The sequence below is a fragment of the Cyrtonyx montezumae genome, unplaced genomic scaffold (assembly GCF_038088225.1).
Source record: "Cyrtonyx montezumae isolate F1298 unplaced genomic scaffold, pur_monq_1.0 scaffold_12, whole genome shotgun sequence".
In the NCBI taxonomy this organism is placed as follows: domain Eukaryota; kingdom Metazoa; phylum Chordata; class Aves; order Galliformes; family Odontophoridae; genus Cyrtonyx; species Cyrtonyx montezumae.
In genome coordinates, this window is record NW_027071848.1 from 14,199,209 (window position 1) to 14,222,248 (window position 23,040).

At 37.8% G+C, this 23,040-nt stretch overlaps 1 protein-coding gene across 1 annotated transcript in view; it reads left to right on the plus strand.

The window, feature by feature from the left end:
• Positions 1–357: 357 nt before the first annotated feature.
• RNF17 (ring finger protein 17) overlaps positions 358–23,040 on the plus strand; it is a 42,551-nt gene continuing 19,868 nt past the window's right edge. The window contains exons 1-19 of the mRNA XM_065730350.1: positions 358–437; positions 966–1,039; positions 2,342–2,424; positions 3,893–3,948; positions 5,259–5,358; positions 7,338–7,418; positions 8,555–8,655; positions 9,463–9,634; positions 11,079–11,155; positions 11,812–11,886; positions 12,824–13,086; positions 15,714–15,791; positions 16,901–17,062; positions 18,188–18,377; positions 18,855–19,020; positions 20,051–20,241; positions 20,832–20,970; positions 21,410–21,557; positions 22,394–22,509. Of these exons, the coding sequence (XP_065586422.1) occupies positions 358–437; positions 966–1,039; positions 2,342–2,424; positions 3,893–3,948; positions 5,259–5,358; positions 7,338–7,418; positions 8,555–8,655; positions 9,463–9,634; positions 11,079–11,155; positions 11,812–11,886; positions 12,824–13,086; positions 15,714–15,791; positions 16,901–17,062; positions 18,188–18,377; positions 18,855–19,020; positions 20,051–20,241; positions 20,832–20,970; positions 21,410–21,557; positions 22,394–22,509 (2,352 nt within the window). The remainder of the gene's footprint in view (positions 438–965; positions 1,040–2,341; positions 2,425–3,892; positions 3,949–5,258; positions 5,359–7,337; positions 7,419–8,554; positions 8,656–9,462; positions 9,635–11,078; positions 11,156–11,811; positions 11,887–12,823; positions 13,087–15,713; positions 15,792–16,900; positions 17,063–18,187; positions 18,378–18,854; positions 19,021–20,050; positions 20,242–20,831; positions 20,971–21,409; positions 21,558–22,393; positions 22,510–23,040) is intronic.

Below are 23,040 nucleotides of genomic sequence, written 5' to 3' on the forward strand. Positions count from 1 at the left end.
AGCACCCCATGGCGTCGCGGCTCACTCTGCCCGCGCGGCTCACGGCAACCACCACCCTCCCGCCTCGCTGGGATTGGCTGCGCCGGGAGCAAGGGAGGACGAGGCGCTCGCTGATTGGTGGAGAGGTGGCGGGCTTTTAGGTCATTGGGTACTCGTCTCAGCGACCGGAGCTGTGGTGGGGATCTGGGTGCGGGCTGGGAGCAGCCTGCGCCTGTCGCCTTTAGAAGGCTTCGTCTTCAAGAAGTATCTCAGAGCTCTGCCTTGCCGCGGGGTGTAACCAGCGGTTTTGGCTGAGAAGTGTCAGTGTTGGTGCAAGTTTGTCACTTCTTTTTGTTTTTCTCTTGAAAGGGTGACGACATGCTGAGTGGAAAGCAGGAGTGCCCTGTGGATGGCGGTGCTGAGGAGGAACAGAAGAGGAGGAAGCTAAATGCTATCAGGTGTGTGCTTGGGGGGGGAGGGGACTGGTGACGTCACTGTGATGAAGTTCTGTACCTCTGTATGTAACATCTGTAAAACTAGCAGTCATGTATACATGAACACATAGAATTTAGGAGGCTTGGGGGAAAATGCTGTGTCTTGGGATGTCTTGAAGGGCTGAGGTATTAAAATATGAGTATCTCACTTTGATCTGGGTGTATTTTACAAGTAAGTAGTCCTCTTGGTACGTTCAGTGTTTGTTAAATTGCTGTGCAGGGTGAATGTGACTTTTCTAGTGGTGGTTCTAATGATCTAGCTCCCTAAAACCTCCAGTACTGCCTTTGTGGGTGGGGAATCGTCATAGAGGTAACTTGATTCTTCAGTTAGAAGAGGTGTCTTTCTTTTTTGTTTTTAGTGTTGCCTGAACTGAACCTTCCTTCTGTGTGATGCCATTTGGTAAAATTGGGCAAGCTGAGTTGTAAGCTGGAAATCATCAGTATTTATGTTGTATTGATGTCACTAATAGCTTTAAATCTTTCTTTCTGAAGGCAATATCTTAAGGTGCTGGAAGAGGACTTAACAGGGCCAAGTTACAGAAGGACTGATTTGAGTCATGCGCATGGTATGAACAATAAATCATTTTGGCTCCCAGCAGTTTTGCACTATGCTGTATTCATTATTCATTTACCTGCCCTGTGGTCTCTCAGTAATAATACATAGGTTGCCAGATGTGATTAAGGTTTCTTTTCTATGCTTTGTTGTCTTCTTTTGAGAGTAGTAAATTCTGTTAAGTATGTGGTATGTGTGGATGCTTTATGAAATGTGTTTTTTTGGTAGTATAGCTGCATATTTTGAGTGTGTTTTTTTTTTCTTTTTTGCTTTAATTTTTATATATTTTGTATTATTTTTTCTAGTAGTAGTACTAAATAGCTAATCATACAGGTTATACCCTATTCATTAGGTGTAAGTAGGTTTTCTATCAATCCATACGATTTTTGTGCATGTATGTGTCTGGCCTTACAGTGTGAGTGTCCAACCTTTTGCCTTGGCTGGGCTGTGTTTGGTGGGGAGGAATTGTCTTGGGCTGTGTGTATAAGTTGCTCTGAAAGTAATGGTTCGTATTTATTTTCATGGAAACCAGAACACGTTGAGAAAGCACAATAATGCTGTTGTAGCTGAGAATTTGCTCTGTCCAAAACAGTATTTTACAATATAGTCACCACCGCGAGCTGCGTATTTCCATCAGCCATGAAGAGCCTGAATGCTGTGCTCATTACAGTCTGTGCCAGTGGAGATGACCTGTCACCACTGATGAAACCCCCTGCCTCTCTATGCTCACATTCACTTTGATCTGTGTAAACATTCAACATGTATCAAGGGATGTCAGTGGGTGCTATTTTTTCTGCATGGAGATGTTCAGTGGTGCCCCTTTTGCTTCATATGCACTTCCATGTCAGACACTATTTTGTCTTCCCCTCTGCTGCCATCTGTTGCACAGCAACAGCACCTAATAGAATATTCCCATTTTTTTCCACTGTTCAGAGCACTGTGTTTAGCCAGTGTCTTAGAATGTGTACAATTGTTTGTCATGTCTTGAGTCAGCACTGCCCTCCCCATGCACAGTGTTAGCACAGCATTAATGGTACGTTGTTGATTTGGTTGTTGTTGAGCAATGGGTGTGTGCCCAGTGCTGCTCTGTGGTGAAGAGCTGCTGCCATTACAGTGAGGGTTGGGCTGCATCATAAGCCATTCCATCCTGCATGTTGAACATGCCTGACTTAGAATTTTCAGAATATGCCATTATAATGGTCTGTGTTCAAATTCTTGTTGACTTCACGAAGTTCACATGTGAAATTATTGTAGTGATTATGTGTTCCCAATTGTCTGGTTGAGATACCTTTCAGTTTAAATGCTCGCTGTCAAGTGCTGTCTATGCTTGCTTTTGCAGAGTTGCACAATGTTGTGAGCAATGAAGAGACTCATTTTTGGGGTTCCTCTTCTGCAGAGGTAGGCTGATTTAAAGTTTTCTTGTCATTGTGATGCTCTAAATTGTGGTATACAAGATGTTCTAGGTTGTTATCAAGTGTGGTTGAAGTAAGTGTGGCTCCTCTCAGAGATAAGCAAGTGCTGTTTGTAGCCTCCAGCTCTGCAACCAAGTCTTTGCTAGCACATCTAGAAGTGCTGCATAGCTCTCCAGTTTCCTGCCTGGCTTTAAGAAAATACTCTTTAGAGTACCTTGATGTTGCCAGCTCCATTCCACCTTTTCGTCTGTGTTAATGTGCAAGAAAGGAACCAGTGCACATATATGTATTTTTTAAACATATACATATGCTTCCTCACCTGTCAGTCCCAAATAAAATGAGTTGCTGGAGTGGGACCGGAGGAGGTTCACAAAGATGATCAGAGGGCTGGAGCACCTCCCCTATGGGGACAGGCTGAGAGAGATGGGGCTTTTCAGCCTGGAGAAGGCTCTGGGGGGACTTTCATAGTGGCTTTCCAGTACTTGAAGGGGATCTACAGGAAAGCTGGGGAGGGACTTTTTAAAAGGGCATGCAGTGACAGGATGAGGGAATGTGGTTTTAAACTTGGAGAAAGTAGATTTAGCCTTGATATTAGGAAGAAATTATTTACTGTGAGGGTGGTGAGACACTGGAACAGGTTGCCCAGAGAGGTTGTGGATGTCCCTTCCCTGGAAGATTCAAGGCCAGGCTGTATGGGGCTGTGAGCAAGCTGCTCTAGAGGGAAGTGTCCTCGTCTATAGCAGGAAGGTTGGAACTAGGTTATCTTAAAGGTCCCTTCCAACCCTAACGATTCTCTGAATATATGGGGAAAAAAGTGATTTAATTACAAAAAACCCACTTTTGGAACAGTAGTACATGCAGTGTATCTCTTCTGGTGTTTTTAAGAACATGCTGTACTTGTGGATTCTTTCTGAACTTTGACACACTAATACCATTTTGGAAGAAATCCATATTTTGGACAGTGTTTCTTAGGTGTTTTTAATAGATGTGAATAGGATGTGGCCATTCTGGTACTTCCATTGTGAAACTCAGATTTGGCTGAATTGCAAAGTACAAATACATTAAGCCTTTAAGGGAATTGTGCTACATTGTTAAATTTTTTTGAAGTTATTTTAGGAAAGTTATTGAAAAACAAGTTTACTAATGCAGTATATTGGGAGCATTTATTAGTCTTGTGTACGGTGAGGAAAAGTACTAAGCAAACAGGAAATGGGCATTTTACTTTTACTAGGGACGTTATTTAGCACAAGGAACTGATGTCTGCAGAACTTCAGCTTGGGATCTGTTTCCTTGCACCACTGGTTGCTCCTATGAATTGCTGTGAAGGTCGGTCTCATAGAAAGATGTCTGTGGGGTGGTTTACTGAAGGTAGAAGCAGGCTTGTAAAATGTTTTTTACTGGTATTTATTTCCTCTTGTATTTGAACTTGTCTTGCTTTTTCCTCCTGACTTCAGACCAAAGCTGATGTTAAACATGGACTGTGTGATAGCACCCCAGAACGGGTAGTAAGGTAAATCTTTGTTTCATCTGGTTAGATGCCACAAAGGGGTGGAAGGAATGGATGAGCATTTTCAGCAGCTTCTTGTTGGCTGACTTTTTGAGTCTGTTATTTTAATTAAAGACTTAATTAAAGATTTAAACACATTTGTACTAATATGTTCCCAGTATGGCTCTTTTGTGCTGCTAAAACACAACTGACGTCATCAGGCGAGCACTCAGGGCTTCCTACATTTATTTAAATGCAGTCATATTCCATTAAAAGGCAGAAGGAAACAGGTCTGTCTCAAGAATACTAGAATGTGAAGTTTTTAAACCCTGTTTGTGGTAACTCCATGATAAGGAGTCTGAGGGAGAGTGGAGAGCTGCTGAAATGCCCCAAGCACTGTATCACTGAAGTGTGTCCTCCTGTCCTTCCTGGCACCACTGTGTATTCTGCTAGGTAACCAGTCCCACCCATGAAGGTTAGATGACAGCAAGGTTCTCTGGTCATGCTTAAATTACATTAATTCACATACTTAAGTAACCTGTATGTGAATTTCAGGGGAATCTTAGAGGATATGTTTCCCTTACTGCCCTTGCCATGGAGATTCATGTTGATAGAAATAATAATAGTCACTGAAAGTTCCTTAAAATATATCTAAGAGATAAGTGCATGTAAGGTACATTGCTAAACTTCAAAGTAAGATATAAACCCAAGATTTCAGGTATGGCTGTCATCCCATGCAATAAAGTTCTCCAAGTTCTTTTGTAGTCCATTAGAAACAAGTTTGGTGCAAGAAAAGCAACATGATCCTTTCTGCCTGCAGTTTGGTTGGTTTTTGTAGACTGCTTTTGTGAGAGTCTTGAAAGAGAGCTGGGATATGTGACCATACAACAGTATTTAAGAGAGTTTCTGCAATGTCAGTAGATAGTTTTGAGATAGTCTGTCATCTATGAGGAAGGTTTTAACAGCCTCATCAATATTTGAGAGGATATCTAAAAGAAGATAATTAGGTAGCAGATTAAAAATAAATGCTGGAATCTTAGTAACATGTTACTTTCATAAAGAGTGAAACATCATTAGTACCATGTAAGCTTTTTTTGTTCTACCTTGCCAGAATTGCCATGTAAAATAGATGCTGCAGATTAATTTTAAGATTAAGCTAGTAGGAACAAAACTTAAAAATAGATAAGTCTAGTATATCACCATGTAAGTTCAGCTGTGTGTACTTGTGTTTAATGAAAGGCTAGGAAAGATTTATTTGAGTATCAAAATTTAGGGGGAAGGATTATTATTTTATTTAAAATATGGAGGTTTTTCCTTAATGTTTTATTTTGCAGGCCCTTCAGTTCTAACACTGGAGAGAAAAACGTTCAGCACTCGATTTCCTCAAGCAGTGAGCAGAAGTCTAAACTAGTTCTCTCTCCATCAACAGACATGGTGTGTTGATATTGAATTTCCTGATGTTTGCACTTAATATTTTTGTATGTATGGTTAATACTGCACTACTTAAAAAACAAAGGTTTACAACTTCAGTAGTTCTGACTTGACATGGATTTCAAGTACAACTGTTACATTAATAAAAGAACAGAATGAGTTCTGCTCACATTTAACCAGAGCACAGCTGAAGAGGGCTGATGTGTTCAGCTGGCTGTGCTACTACGTATTTTGAATTTAATTTGGAGAAAAAATGATAATAACCTGCACAGGCTTGACGCTTCACAGTATTTGGTTGTCTGGGTTTTTTTTCTTCTCAAGTTCAAGACTGCTACAAGGTGCATGGAGCACATTCTTAAAGTAGTCTAGTAGTTTCTCATGGCAACAAGACTGTTAGGCAAAACAGCGTTTGGGTAAAACAGTGTTTTAAGAGAGATATAAGTTTTCTAAGCTGGTATTTCTGTATGAAATTTGCAAAGTTTTAGGCAAGGTGAAATAATTTTATGCATATTCTAAACTGACAATCAAATAGGAATTAAGACCTTTGCTGTTTCTACTTCATGCATAGAGGTTGTCCAATGTGAGGTTATCTTGGAAGCATGTTAAATAGCAAGTGTCTATCTTGGTTTCTTACATAGTTTTTGGAACCTTTAAAGTTTGAGAATTGCATTGTTGGTTTTTTTTATTAATGTTTCTGGAATCATAGAATCACCGAGGTTGGAAAAGACCTACAAGATCATCCAGACCAACCATCCACCTATCACCAGTCATTCTCACTAAACCATATTCCTCAAAACAGTAGTCTAAACATTCCTTAAATACCTCCAGGGATGGTGACTCCACCACCTCCCTGAGCAGCCTATTCCAGTGCCTGACCACTCCTTTGGAGAAGTATTTCCTAACATACAGTCTGAATCTCCTCTGGCACAACCCAAAGCCATTCCCTCTTGTCCTATCACTGGATACAGAAGAGGCCAACCCCCAGCTCACTACAATCTTCCTTCTGGTAGTTACAGAGAGCAATAAGGTCTCCCCTTATGAATCTGAACAAGTCTATTTGAAATAAACCTTAAACTTCACTATTTTGTTAAGAGCGATATATCAAAGTACATTGCCTTAGGTCATCTTTGGAGTACCTTCAGTCTGTGATCCTAAGTAACTGATATTTTTACCTATTGCATCTCCTTAAATATTCTCAAAATAGAGTAGCATTGGTTGGCATAGGAAAGTATGACTTGGAGATTAATTATATTAGGAATTATAGTTGGATGGTTTTCTGACAATTCTCTGCTCTTAAAAAGGAGACATAATTCGTTTGAAATGTTCATCTGGAGGTGAGTTATAAGCAAATGTCTTTAATTAGCTTCATGTCAGTGTGAACGTTTGTCCCTCTATGAGATCTTGCTGCAAAGACACTGCTTCCTTCCTTTTATCCTAGCATTTGATTAGAAACAGAACTATTTCCAGTTTTCAAACTCAGGTTTTAACTTCTGTCAACCTTGCATTTGTTCTTAGCTGGTAAGGAACTCTTCGGAGACCAAAGGTGTTTGTATGTTAAGTTGCATTTTGGCAGAATAAGTTCGTTTTCTAATAGTGACAGACATGACCAGTGCTTGACTCTTTTGAGGCATCCTGAGCAGTTTTAGTTGATGCTCAAATATTTGTTTCTCTTGCATCAGCATGGCACTGGGAACTTGTTCATTTTTTGCTGTTGTTTTTCTTTCTTCTGTTGAGAAATTTCTTTGCTTTCTGTAGTCATTTTTTTGTTTTCCTTCAAGTGCTGTATTTGATTCTTTATTTTTCTGTGTGCATGCATGCGAAGGAATTGTGTTTTGAGCGGAATATGATGTAGAAGCATATCCTTTAGAAGATCAGTGCCACCCACCTCAAGTGCTTGTCTGTCAGAATGGCAAATAAGTGTAGCTCATGTTGTCTTCCAGTCGTGCAAGCAACTCACTGTTCATCGGCCACTCTTTCCCTAGGAGAATGAAACTATAGAAGATATTGATAAAGCTTTGTGGACAGGTGTTTGTAATCTCAGCTGCTTACAAGATGCAGATGAGGTGGGTGAAAACAAACATTTCAGGATTTGCTTAATTTAATATTATCCTAGGTAAAATTTTGTTTTGAATAGTTGCACACATGTACTGTCCAGACCTGCTCTTAGTGGCTTTGTTTCAACACCTGTGCTTAGCTGTTAACACTATTTCTGAGGGTGTACAGCATTAAACTCCAGGTTCCATGGGGTATCTGTGCCTGTGTGTAACTCAAAGTTACTAGGTCAGTCTGCACGTTGAACAGAGTCATATATATAAGCCAGACTTTGAGTGTTATGCATGCTTTAACTCGGATCAGGCTGGAAATCAACATTCATTTACACTCTGGCAACTTGAATTAACTATTCTTTTGCTTCATTTTGGATATGAAGGTAGAAATTATCTGTGTGGATAACAGAAAGTGGTACTTCCCTGAAACAGCCATAATACAAAAATACATGCATTTTTTACTCAGAGTATAATAAAGAATTCTGAAATACTGAACAATGCTGTAAAGAGTTTTTAGTAGTTGTCCTATACATTTTGTTAATGATTACTATTTCCATTATACTTCTAATTCTTAGTATATGTGCCATGGAAAAGCTTGCATTTCTGTGTCTGCTATTTACTTGTATTTTACATCTATTCTAAGATAGGCATAGAAATGTTCAGTGATCCAAAAGCTTAAAGCTGGACTCATTCCAGTAATTGTGGCATTGAAGAGTCCTTAAAACCTGTCCAGGGCTACATCCAGGTGGCTTTGGGAGATCTCCAAGCAGAAGACTCCACAGCCCCTGGGCAGCTTGTGCCTGTGTTCTTTCACTCGCATGGCACAGAAGAGCTTCTGGTGTTCAGAGGAATCCGTGTGTGCCAGTTCCAATGTCTTTGTTGGATTTTATATATAAAGACTTAATTGAAAGAAAAGAGAAAACAAAAAGGGTTACTAAGCTGACTATTGCTGTATATTATTTATGTAATCATCTTCTGATATTTTTTTTCTTTATACAAATCACAGTATGTTTTAGTGTTATCTTTCTGCTGAGATGTTTTTTCCTGTCTTACTGTTTATTGGGTCTGCTGCTTTGTTCTGAATAAAAAATGGGAAAAAAAATAACATGAGAACAATGAACAAATACATGTTTATTCCTTGCTGAATGAAATAGATGCTTAAAATCCTGGAACTGAAAGTGAAGCAGGAAGGAGGCAAAACTGCAGAAACTATGGAGAAAAAGTGGGATGAACTTATTTCTTCTATCCTGTCAAGGTAGCATTTTCTTCTCTATGGGGTGTTCAGGTTGTTTAAAGTGCTTGTCAACATTCTTCAAAGCAGTATATCCTTAGACTCAGCTTTAACTTTTCTGTGGTATTTATGCCTCTTCATAATGGTATCTTAGATCTTGGAGCTAGTTTGTGTAGATGGAAAACACTAACATATGCAGCCTCTGCTTTTCATGAAAAGAGAGAAAAATCTTGTAGTATTAACGAGTTAATTTTTTTTCCTGAAATAGCTGGACTGTGTGTGTTTTCGAAAATGCTGCTGGGGGATGATCAGTTTAACAGCAAGAAAAGCTTTGAAAAAAAGTTGCTTTCTGTAAATGTTTAAATTGATAGAAACCCAGTAATTCTTATTTCTTCATCTTCAAGAATATTTCATTCCGATTTATATGTGGACAGTCAGAGTGCTGGGTGCCTTCGCTGCAAAGCTTAGTAGTCCAGAAGAACACCCGAAAGGCAGATGCTTAAAACTCCTGAGTTGTGAACTCCTCCAACAGTTACCTGCTGGATGCATATGGAATTTTCTGTAGGCTAGAGTGGAAATGTGTTTTTGAAATATTAAAAAAATAATAAATCATTTCTCCAGGGGAAATGGCTTTTCACTATAGAATATCCTAAAATTACTTGCTTTCTGTGACTCCTCTTTTGGGTTTCAATGCTGTCTGCTTTTTACTGTATGAAGAAAACTCTGAGGTGCATCCAGTTAGCATAACTAGTAATGTATTTCATAGTCCAGAGTTTGAAGCTGATGTGCTGAGTGCTTAATAAATTCTAAAAAGGAATGTTTTTAATACAGGAAGAGGAAGCTGCATGCAGAATTAGTGAAGAGCATTGATGACTACAGCGCTGGTGTTGCAACAGCTAAGCAATTCATTGAAGAGAAGAAAAAATTCTTGCTTGGTGTCGTTAGAATTGCAAAAGAATTAAAAATTACACCTTCTCTAAGAACCTATTGTGACCTGACTCAAGTAGGTAAAATTTGCTAACAGTACAAATCTGAATGTGAATGCTTTTGTAATCTGCTTTTTTGGTTTGCAAACTTAAATTTTGAGATTTTTGCAGTAGTATATTCTGTACTTTCCTGTACCTGCCCACCTCTGCATGCAACCTGCCAGTTTAAAGTTGATTTTAGTCATAAATTTGAGTCGTGTGATTGATACGAAGCAAAAAAGATGATCTGTGCCTCAGAGTTCTTCCTTTATCTGTAATGGCTGTTAGAGGAGAATGACAGGAAACTAAGGCAGGACTATTCAGTGAACAGTGTTGTTGAGATTGCAGTCTCATCTCAAGTCTTGACAATCCTGGAGATTTCTAGCCTTCTCACTAGAGTATTTCAAAATTCAGTATGCTCTCCAGATTCTCCTGATGGTAGCCCTTTATCTCCATGATTCCTCTACGTTATAACTAGTACTTACAGCGATATATGGTAGCTGCTGTACTGTATCAGACCAAAACTCCATCCAGTGAGGTTGCCTCTCTTTGCCAGCAGAGTGGAAAAGATGTTCATAGACAGTTCCTCCAAACTTGGGCATTTAAAGATAGAGAATTTCTGTTAGTGCATGTGCGTTTGTAGTTTGTACATGATGTGGATGCCTAGACGCCTACCTGTGCAACCTGGGCTAGGGAGCTGCTTTGGCAGGGGGTTGGATTCCATGATCTCTGGAGGTCCCTTCCAACCCCTACAATTCTGAGATTCTGTGAGAGTTTGTTCCACATGTTAATACTTAAAATGGAATGCATGTTGAAGAACTTCCTCTATTATTCTAAATTGATCACCTTATTCTTTAGTTTGGAGCCTTCTAATCCATGTGTTAAGCAAAATCATAGAATCATTATTCATTTTTCCATGCAGTTTGATTTTTAGATCATCATATTTCCTGCATCCAGTGTCACTTCCTGTGTGAACAATCACAGAATTGTAGGGGCTGGAAGGGACCTTGTAGATCCTCTAGTCCACCCCTCCCACCACAGAAGTTTGGTGTCCCTCATCTGACCCAGGAGGGAAGTCTTACCCTTACGCCTTTCTTTTTGGCATTTGTTCTTAACTTTGTTCTACCTGAACTCTGGACCTGGCACACACCATTTTCCTTCTATAGACTCACCTTTTTATTTTATAGACTCACCTTTTTATTTAGTAGTCAACTTCTAAGTGGCTGATAATGCAAAAGAATAATCCATCTCCTGCTTCTGGTTATGTGCTGTGGTTACAGATTCCCCAGCCAAGAGTGTTAGCATTGCAGGAAGACCTAACTAAGAATTGGCTCCAGCCTTTTAATGAGTACATTTTTGGGTATTTATTCTTTTCTGTAGAATTGAAGACATTTCATTTTGACTTTTCCAAGATGTAAATAAAGGTTCCTGTTAACCTGTTTTTTGTATAATAAGAACCAAGAGTATGCTTGCTAATTTCAGATTATTCGTGATTTGACAATGCCGGTTGATACTGAGCTCTCAAGATTGAATAGTTTGAAAGAAAAAACAGTTCCAAGGTAAATGATGGAAGCGGGTGGTATACTGAGTTGGTGGTATACTGGTTATTTTAATTGTAAAAACTTTTCTGTCAAAAGTAGAGCAGCAGAAACCAAGCTGATTCATTTGCACAGTTCTAAAAAATATTAGTTCTGATATATACAAATACATTGCTGAAGGGACACAGTCGCCTTCATCTGAGGCATCAGGAGAAAGCGTATAACATTTGTTAATGTGTAGAGAAATATATATGCGTTAGAAATAGTCCTTGACAGAAATCTGCCACTTCTAAACTTAGTCCCCTTCCCTTACAACTGGAAGTATGAAGGGAAATGGTGGTTGAATTCTTATTCTTGAAATCTGTTCTTACTTGCTGATTTAAATGCTTCTTGGTGACTAAGAAGAAATTTGTGATGGTAAAATAGATGCAAAAACTGAGTAAGTAAATGTTGGAGTGCTCTGTGCGTGAGATGAAAAGCAAGGGAAGGCAGGAGAATTTCTGTTATGCATGTACATGAAAATAAATGAGCATCAAAGTCCACAGGAGTGGACAAAAGGAACAGGAGTAATTAATCTCTTCTTTTGCCTGTACATGTCAGTTTGATGCCAAAAAGCATTACATGTTTTTAACTGTTAAGATATTTGTGATGATGTCTGTGCTGTTTCTTCTCTTGAGATTTTCCCTGAACATGGATGAGATTATGTCATTACTACAAAATATAGGAAAGATTGAATGGGAAACGTCAGTATAGTAAGTACTGTTTTAATGAAGAGCAACAAGTACAGTGATTGACCTACTCTTTTAATGGCTAAACGCATATTAGAGAGTAAATAAAAAAAGCTAATGCTTATTAGTTTGTAAACGTATAATGAACCAAACTGAAACTTGAGTTATTTGCTTTTCAGTCAGTTAATCCAATCAGCATTTCAGTTTCAACTCTTGTGTTGTACTTTTTTCACACAACTATTCTTTCCCAAAATCAATATAAGTTTTTAGTATTTTTTATGCTGTGCGCTTTTTGGGTTTGGTGTTTATGGATAACAACAGAAACATTTATCACTTCAGCATACGAAAATTGGCTCATGTTACTGTAAATAAATCTTTTAAATCAGTGGCAAATACTGAAATTTGTAGTATTTTGGCTTTGTAATCTAAATACTGGATTGTCACATATCCAAATAAATGACTTAAGATGAACAAGAAGGAAAATACCATAAAGATAACTGTTGCTTTATGTTATTTGCCTCTTGGATTTATTTTTTCTTGCAGCCTTACACAAGAACCAGAGAAAATGAAATGGACTTGCTGTGAGGGCTCTTCTGGTTAGCTCTGGTTATATTAAAAGGAGTTACTGCATAGTGTAACTATCAGCAGTAGGGCATCTAGCAGGCCTTTCAACTTCAACATGAACTGTCTGTCATGCTTCTAATGTTTTTTTTCAAGTATGTTGAGTGTACTCAGCTGTGCCCAAGAATGTGTACCCAATAGGTTCCAGTCCTTTTTATGTTCCAGAAACTGTGTTACTGTTCTGCTGTGTTGATATTCGGGCAATATATAATAAGTTTATTTCAACCAGCATTTATGAGTAGTTTTCAGAATACAGTGATGTTTTATTAAACAAACCTGCACTTTGTCTTGTGTATTTCTGTGGAAACTGGATTAACTTATCTCATTTTTCCAAATACAGTGAAGGTAATGGACAACGTACTCTTGCCTTTGATGACAGAGAAAAAAAAACAAGCTCTGATAATCAGTTACCTGTAGACAATACGTATAGAGTATGTAATAGAGAAAGTAAAACAAAGGCTAATAAACTTGATGTTGGTGAAGGAGTGAAAATGGTTCAAGAATCACTTCCTGTGGTATGTCGTCCGAATATTCCTGCTGTGCCCAAGTCTCTGTCCACCCCTGATGTAATAATAGAAGAAATATATGAAGATAATGTAGAAAGTAAGCTTCTTAATACCTGATGCTTTCAGTTTTCAGATGTCAAGCATTATATTATTAATCAGTTGTGCTTAAAGCTAGCTCAGAGCGAAGTCTTTAATGATTCCTATATTTTGTTGTCTTTGAATTATCTCAGTTCCCTTTTTTTGTCCTTCTTCAGCTTAGGTAAGTGAAAACTCACAGAAGTTCTCCTGAGAAGGAATTAAGATTGTTGTTCTGCTTGAATGGTTCCTTTTCTCATTCAGGCCCTCTCAAGAGTTTCTGTCACTGGTTCCTGGAGGGTGCTTTTCTGGCAGTTCCTTGGGCTTCTCAATCTAAGGCATTGTCATAACTAGCAAGAACATCTAAGTTTTTCAGTTTATTAGGTTTTTCTGGACTCTGTTATTAACAGTATGGCTGAAAGTCTGGGAAGTGATTCTTCCCCTCTGGTAGGCACTTTTGAGACTGAACTGAAAGTCTCTGGCATTCTGGAAGGAGTCTAGCAGAGCTTGGAGCCCAGAAAAGTACAGTAGGAGGGCTGATGGTACCGAGAACAACTTGGAACAAGAAAAATTCCATTTAGATAACAGGAAATAAAAATACCACAGAGGTGGTCAGTAACTAGCTCAGCTGACGATGAGAACTGTAATGTTCATTTAGATAAAAGGTAATTTCAGAAATTATGGGGAAGTTGAATGTTCTCACACTGCGTAAGCCACTGATGTTCCTGTGGTGGATGGAGTAATTATATCATCAGTGACTTTTTTGAGAGTAGTTGAGTGGATACAAAATTGGTGGAGTACCCAGGGAGTATTTCTGGATGATTTGCTGTTGAGGTGGGAAAGGCTTGGAATCCTGTGAATTTCACAGATTTGTTGCCTTCAGTAACAGACAAGCTAGTACTAGTTTAGTGACTGAGAGGCTGCAGGCTGTTAGGAGGAAGTTAGGATTAGGTTTTTAAATGGTCTTGGGGAATGCTTATGGAAAAACAGATTATTGTTTGATACCACTGAATCCAGTTAGAGTTAAGCAGATGTTACCTGCAATCAGAGCTGGAAAACGGCTGTTAAGAAAACGTATCTTCAGGAGACTGGATTAGAGTTGAGTAGTGAAGCATAGCCTGTGGTTGCCAGATGCCTTTTCATGGGCTAGCAAAGAACAGTAACGGTAGATTGCTTGCCATCTTGTGATAAGAGTGTTGCATTACTCTCAGATTTAAAAGAAAGTTTCTTAGAGCAGGGAAGGGTTCATTCCTAGAAGTCAGTCTAGCTAAACAGGTAAGTTTTATATTTGGGGTCAGGTGTGATCCTTTTCTAAAGCTTTCCATTCAGTGCTGTTTAGTACTGAATGATAGTTGTCTTTTTCACTGCACTTAGGTACTGTATTGTAAGTAGAAGTATTTGTGTTTTATAGATGTTGGTATTTTTCAGAGGTCTTGCATATGTGTGCTTCATTAGCAAATACTGTTGCCTTTCTACAGGGCCTAAATGTCTGTATCCGTAGTCTGGACTGATGGTAGTGTCTTTTTCCAAAGCTGAAAGAATATGACCAAAAAGTCTGATAGTGATGATATGTTTCTGTTCAGTGGTCTTGTTTCTTCCTATGTTCGTAAGAGAATATTAGTTTCTTCAGATCCCAGTCCCTAAGAGCAAAGAAGTTACTGCCTGCCTATGTTAGCAGATTGTGTTCTCTCTGGAACAGTAGAACTCAGAAAACTAAACTATTTTCTATTCACGGTGCATTGAACTTCAGGTAAAGGCAGGTTACCAGAAACTGCATCTACTCCTGTCACTGAACACTGGAGGCTTTAGGTACCAGTTGTCGCTCAGATGATGCCATTGCTAGGGCTCATGATGTGATAGATGAAAATTTATGCATCAGCTGCTGAATGCTATGCTGTATATTAAATGCACTCTTTCATGCTTCGGGACAGAGTTAAGTTCTGAAGTGTTTTCCAAAAGCATGCACTCCAGGAGTTCTCTTGCATTGCCTGTAGGAGTCACAAGCTTCTCCCAGAGCTGAATCTTAGGATCACTTCTACAGGCAATACAGACATGACAGAAGAAATTCTTCCTCTTTCCTTCAAGGAAATCTCCAGTTATTTATGGACCTGCTTGGAAGGCTGGGGTACAGAGTATGTGTGCTTAAAGGCCATGTAAATATCCAAAAGCTGTGAAATGTTAAGAAATAGAGAGAAAGCTGACGATAGAAATGTGAGATTTCAGAGGACAGAAGATGTTCGGTGACATTGGTGACCTTACTAGCTCCTTGTAGTCAGGGCTAACAGTGTACTTGGAGCTCTGTGCATCTGTGCAAGCACTGTATACCATTCTTGAAACTCAAAATGGAGTAACTTTCCAAGTAGTACAGTGGTTGAGAGGGTGTCTGGATGAAACTTTTTTTTTGGGGGGGAGGCTTTTTTGTAGAGTAATCTTGTATTGTCAGTGTACTGCAAAGGCAGAAGGCATGGTTTCTGATGGAAAAAGCAGATGCAGTGTAGTAGCATGGATATAACTGCTAATGAATTCTTCATAATTTTCTGGCTTATTACTGTAATATGCATCACTTTTCTTCATTGTGTTTGCTGCTTTACTACATATGTGTAAATACTAACATAATTCATTGAACTTTTTTCCTGGAATCATAAACAGAGTTTCCCACAGAAAATCATCATGACAAACAGAGGGAGGAACTTTTCAAGAAGGAAACACACTCTGGACACAAAGCTGGTTAGTTTTTTGTGATCTGGAAGCATTAGTATGCCTGTAGGTTAGATGTTCTAACTCATTGGGGCTTCAGCTTGGATATTGTACATCACCATTGGAGATGTCCAAGAGTAATCCTGGGTCTGTTCTGGACACTGCTGTTCCTGAGTTTCAGAAGTACAGTCCAGTGTACTTGCTCCGATAGTTTTGAATGTTGGATTTTTTTGTATTGCTTTAGGCCATGGTTGGTGGTGGCTCAGGAGCACAGGAGTTGCAGTTCTATGGATTTGTCAGTTTCCTGCACCCAAAGCCAACACTGCAGGTGACACTGTATAATAGTAGAGATGGCAGCTGCTTGTAGTAATGATGCTCTGCAGTCTTTGCAAGTATTGTGTTATAAAATATCCTTGCAAGAACTGAGATGGTGGGCTTCTAAGCCATTCAGACCTATCCACTCCCATTGGGTGACTAGCTTTAAAAGGATAACTTTGTATTTTGGATCTTGAATCCAAGGGAGCAGTATATGGAATTGGGGTGCTTAGTCAGAACTGTTCTACGGACAAGAATCTCATGACTAGCAGACCTGGTTGTACTAAAGCTAGAGTTCATAAAGCATTTGGACAACACTTTCAGACATACAGTTTCATTTATACAGAGTTAGGAGTTGGATGTCTCAATACTTACAGATCGCCTTCAACTTTGGATGTTCTTTGGGGATATTCTTGGATCTTCATACAGCAGCACAGTAGCTGTACAAAATTGCTTAGGATTTCTGCTCTTACAGATAGGTGTATTAGGCTCTCTAATCTACTTCCTAGAAGCCTCTTAGACTTCCCTTAAATGAGGGGAAAAAAGATCTGAAAAAGATTAAAGAACACAAGGCCACTTGTGTGAGAAGTGAGACAGCCTTTAGTTTTATGGAGTGATTCAAGGGAGAGAAACTTTAACGATCAAAAGAGCAAATTTAATCAGGTTGCAAAGGCATAGCTCATTAGAAACAAGTAGCAGCAAGCTGTTTGGAGTTAAAGGTGGTGGTGGTACAAGATGTCATGGTTGCAATGTAAACCTAGTCGTGTATAATAATATTCATTGGAATCACATAAACTGTTTTATGTGTTTTCTGTCTTGCTCAGGTTCAACAGAGCTAGTGTTTGTAAGTCATATTGTAAACCCATGCCACTTCTATATTCAGCGATACTCACAGAGGAAGGAAGGTGCTTTTTTGGGGATGAAATTGAATAATTTCTGTTGCACTAAGAGTTCATATTTCTTGCCTTCAGATATTTTGGAACCAGGTAAATTAAGCATTCTAAACATTTTTAAAGCCTGAATTAGCTTAAAATACTATCTTCTTTAGTAAAATATTTGCTCTTTATTTTTTCTTTCCATTGTCCATTCGTTTAACCTTGGAGAGCAGTCTAGTATGTTCTAAAATCCACAATTAATGTGATTGGAATGAAGCATTATTCTATGCTGTTCTGTAAATTAGATTTAAATGATACATAATTATGGAAGGATAAAAAAGCATCTAAAGTTCTTCAGTAATTTTGGTGCTTATAAAGTAGCTATAATTGACAGGTAGACATTTTCACTGCTTAAGTTTTCCAGCATTGGGTGATACCTTAGCTGCTAAGGTCTTTTTCAGTATAGAGATTTTAATGAATAGATCAGACTAGTTCTTTGATTACTGCATTAAATTTGCCTTGTCTTAATGCAGGCAGCCCTCCTTTCTGGCGGGGTACATGGTTTTGTTTGCAGTTCACTAACAGAATAGGAACTGTCCTGGAAGTAAAAATAAAAAACAGTAGAATATGCATTGCTAAATTGTTACAACAGTTCTCTGCCTCATGTTGGCATTGCTGGAAGGAGTTCAGAGAAGTGACTAAGTATGTTGGAATCCTGAATTGAGAGTATAACTGAAAAATACCTTAGAAAGTGTCAGTAATTTTATTGGAGCAATTTTATTTGTGAATTCTGGAGATGTCAGACCCAAACTCTGATTTTATGTGAGAACTTGTAGGAATATTTAAATGCTGGAACCTCTTGATGTTGGGAGGAAGTGATTTAGGCTTTCTTCATATGTTTGGGCTTTATGTGAGTTTTCACTGTATTATTTTACAAATGAGCTAGGCTTTAATTGGTTTTGGCATTTCAGTAAAGATGCAGACCACTTGCCAGAAATGATTTCGGAATACAAGTCAGCCACCTGTGAGCTGTGCTGACACTGTGTAAATGAATGTGGGGAGAACTTAACAGCAGATATCAAGGCAAAGTTATTAACATCTTTGTGACTTCATTTTGACAGCACCACCTGCATGGAAGATAGAAAGCAATGGAATGTTTGAAGAACTGTAATAATACTTAAAGTGCAAAATATCCATAAATCCTTAATTTACATTTTATTATTTGTTTCCATCTAGGTGTTAGAGCTTATGTTAGGCGGAAGGAAACTGGAATGTGGTGCCGTGGAACTATCACTAAAATAATTCCCATAAAAACTAGAAACAAGCAGAACAATTGTGGTCCAATAAAATGCAGAGTTTGTGATATCGCAGTGATGAAAATATTTCTGATTGATTTTGGGAGTTATGAAGTTCTTAATTGCTCAAGGTACTCTTACAGAGGGAGTTGTTCATCTGCAGTGCTTGTCCTTTGACTGTTGGTACTGGATGGTCTCTATGAAGAAACTAATCCTCAGCCAGCTAATACACTTGGCACAAGCTGATGATCAGATATGCACGACACTGGTATTCTGTACATAGTTATTTCCCACAGAAAAAAAACAGGAGGTTGTGTAAGTTGACAAGTGGACAAATGTTCACATGTTAACCTGCATAACTTGGATATCTATTGCAGAGGTAACATGAGTCCTGAACATTTAAAAGTTAAGAAATGTATTTAATTCAAACACCAAATTTTATAGGAGTTTCAATATGGTGTTACATCAATTAGTACAGTAATGACCTTTTCCTAAAGTTTATTATTTTGTTGGTGTTTTGTTTTTTTTTTTTTTGTGGGGGTTGTTTTTTGAGGTTTTTTTGTGGCATTACTTTTAAATTGGTGCTGTTTTATTTCTCCTGGCAATAGGTATGCTCCTGCTGAGCGGCCTGATCTTGCTGATCTGCAAACTATTGAAACAGATGACATATGTTTGCTTATGAGGAAACCTAATCAGCATATTGAGGCTGAACTTGCAACTATTCCTCCCTTAGCAGTACGGTGTTCTTTGAAAGATATTGTTCCAAAAAATGCAGTAAGTAAAAGAAATGTTTCTAGTGCTGGATATATATATTTTTAAAGATTTATATTGAGGAATTTTAGTAAATGATATGTAATTCATACTCCAGTATAAACAGAAGAAAACTCATAATAGTGTTTATGTACGTATATATGTGTATATATTTATAATATAGATAGATAGATCCTTTAAAACACCAGTTACGCTGCTTTACTTGGAAACAAACATATAGCAGTCTGTCTTTAAAAGCCTCTTGGTTTATGGATACATATGTTGGGTTTAAATCTCATTTCTCTGTCTCTTCAAATTGAAAATCAAATTATAGAACTTACTTCATGGCTGACTGACTGCTCTGTGAGTTGTAACATTGGAAAATCATCCAGAGAGAAATGGCTCAGGATTTTTAAGACAATTGGTTCAGAGATTTTCCTTTTGTTACTTGATATTTTCTGAAATACTTTCAAGTAGGACACATCAAGAACAATTTTCACAGGTCTGGGTAAAATGTTGTGTATGTGCTTAGGTCTTAAGACCAAGAAAAGAGAGATTTGATGTCTCAAATAAGAAATGCTTGAATTTGATTAAAAAAAAGTAAACTTAGGCTGCTTTGAGGTATAAAAAACATCAAAAAAGGATATTGTGGAGAGAAGGAATGTTCAAACTGACCAAATTAGGTTGTGCATTTGTATGATACTGAACTTTCAGACAAATCAGGAGAGTAGAAATGCAGGTCATGAAAAGAAGCAGCGTATGACTGTTCTAGTTTATCTACCAAAAAGATCAGAGGGAGTGAAATCTTGAGGGTTGAGTTTAAAAGAAGCATGGCAGGAATTATATCCCCATAGTTTGAGTTATTTTAACATTTAAAACTATTTAGAAGTCCTCATAACATATGGTTTCATGCCATCAGATCAGTGTTTTTATGAAATACTGAACAATCTTCTGTTCATATACTTCTGTGCTTGCTTACTTGCTTATTTTTTAATGCTTTCTTTTTTATATATAGTCTCAGACATACTCAGTAACTCTTCATTCTTTCTAACAGAGTGAAGGTTGGGGAGAAGAAGCAAAGAAAAGATTTTTAGGGATGGTAAATAATAAAGTTGTTTTAATGACTGTGTTTAGAGAAGAGGATGGCATTCTCATTGTGGATTTAAGCAAACCTCCGTGTAATAAAATATACAGTGGCATGCCTGTGTCTCTTAAGGATGCATTAGTTTTTTTGGACTTGGCAAGGTATGTGTTCTCTTCTGGTCTTTGCTGTTATGTCATAGATGAAAACAGCATAATACTTAGAAAGTACGTTTTACAAAGCAAGTTATTTTGGAGAGCTGGGAGAGAAGGGAAGGTGCTTTGGTGTTTGGGTATGGTAGCCTACAAATCTTCAGGAAATTCCACTGCAGACAGAAAAGTCGTTATATTTGAATGTAACTAGTTGTGTGATGACAGTGGGAGGTGTTTTTTACTGCTTCTGCACCAGGTGTGGGAAAGTAGGCTTAAAAATGGTTTTGTCAGTGTTGTGAAATTTAGTGAGTGTTGGTGTTTTTTAAGACCGTTTAAACGTACTGTACTACTTCCAAAATAATAATCTTTTTGGAGTCAGCTGACATGGATCATCATTACTGTCTTACATTTGTGGCAGGAAAAGCATTAGCCTTGATTGCACAGACCGAAGACAGAGTTGAAGCTATTCATGCAACTGTGGAGGAAGTTATTTTTGAGAACATACTGCATTTCTTCATAGTAGAATTGACATGTGAATCTACAGGTCTTCCTGCTCAGTTAAATTTCACATAACTTCTTTAAAATCTTTTTATGTACCTTAGGTTTAAATCACATCTTCCCAACCAATCAAAAAACAATACAGTGTTCCAGAATAGTGGGCCTAAGATGCAGCAGGAAAGAGAAGTGGTCTCTGTCACAGTTTGTCATATTAATAGTCCAAGTGGTTTTTATCTCCAATTGGTAAGCTTAGAAATAAGGTCTGTACAAATATTTTTATATTGAGCTGCTTCTGGTACATTTTAAATGAGATAGAAATTAATAACAAGGAAAAAAAAATAAATCGACCTTTGTGGAATTGCAGAAATTCTTAGTTTTACTAGGATTATTCAATGAATTAATCTGTTAATTCTAAATGTTTTAACAACAGTGAAAGAAACAGAAATTAACAAGAAACTTTATGTGGGTATGTAGTGTTTCATTCCTTACAGTGGTGATTGAGCAGGGGAATAGTCAGTAACTGTTAGGCTCTTTAGTTCACTTTATATGTCCATAATTACTTTTCCAGGGGAAGACATCTGAGTACGTTACCAGAAAGAAAGTGTCCCTTAAAAGAACAAAAATGTGGTGATAAAAAATTAAGAAATGTTTGGCATATTACAGAATGTTTTTCTTATTTTAGGCAGGTGGTCAGATGAATGTAGTGTTTCCAGAGAAGATTCAGGAAGTACATAAAGATAGCAAACACACGACAATTGCTTGCCTAGTTGAAGGCCAAGCTTGCTTTGCAAAACATGGAAGTGGGAATTGGTACAGAGCACAGATCATAGGTGAAGTATTGATTCTTTCACTGTAGTGCTAAGTTGCAGAATCAGGTGTGATAGATCAGAATCGTCCACAGGATGTGAGAAGGAGCAGGCACTGTTTTCCACTGGGTTGTCTTATACTACTAGTTGCTGTGTTTCTACATTCAGTAGTACTGATGAGTATTTATATCTTTTTTTTCTGTTAATGGGATGATTTATATAGTCTATTTAAAACCAAAAAAGTACAGTTCATTGGCAGCAGCTTATTGAAATTAAATTATATTATTAAATACTATTTCACTTAGTTTTTAAATTTCACCTTCAGATTCATCTGTTACATCCAGTCTCTGATTTTAATTGGTGTGGGTTGATAATTTCTCACAGTAATCTCCAGGGCATGGGAGGTGAAGGGAGAATAGTGCATTTACTTGTGGTAATCTCCAGGTTTTACATGCTTGTATGTACATTTGCATACGTATCTGCTTGACATATAGTTGACATATAGACCCACTTGGATGCCTATGTGTGTGACCTGGTGTAGGGAACCTGCTTTGGCAGGGGGGTTGGACTCGATGATCTCTGGAGGTCCCTTCCAACCCCTATGATTCTGTGATAGTTAATGTGCCAGCATCTTTCGAAATATGTTGGGTTCAGAATGCTTTATCTTATTGTTCAGGAATTTGAAGGAGTTGGCTATTAAAAAAACAGTTTTTGTGTTAGCATTTTCAAGTACTCCAAAAGCTATATTTTTATTAGGGTGCGAATGTGGGTTTTACTTTGAAATTCTAGTGCTTTAGCTTAGGCTTGGTACTCCTTGGTTTTAATAACTTGATTTAATCCATGGATTGTTTTTCTTCAAGGGTTGCCACATCATGAAGAAGTTGTGGTAAAGTACACTGACTTTGGCAGTGTTGCTAATGTACCTCTTGAAGACATACGCAGTATGAAAGATGAATTTCTGAGCTTTCCAGGAAAGGTAAAGCAGGGATTACCCAAATTAAATACTGTAAATAAGAAGAATCCAAAGGGATAGAAAGGGAATAACAGAGTTGTTAATGTTATGAAATAATAATAAAAAAAAGGCAAGTTCCTTTATAGATGGATTTCTGATACAACATTTTAAATGTGTTGGCATAGATTCATAATTTTTTATTTTGGTAATGAAAAAAATGAGATGACTTAGGTTTTAAATAGAATGTTATATTACCTTGGGATAGGTGTCATATGTATATATTTATTCAAATACCTTCTTTTATGTCATAGAATGTATAACTAATTTTTTACAATCTTCCATTTCCAAATAATAAGGTTATCTAATTGCATCTTTGTTTGGCTCAAGGCATTTGAGTTCTGCTGTTTTCTGAACTTATGCTTCTTGTAGGAGTTTCCCCTTCTTTGGCAGTAGGAAATCATAGTGGGAAAAGAAATGAGGAAGTATACATCAAATAAAAAATGTACATAAGCAGAAAAGCACTTCTCTTCCACTTCTCTGATTGTTGATATTTGT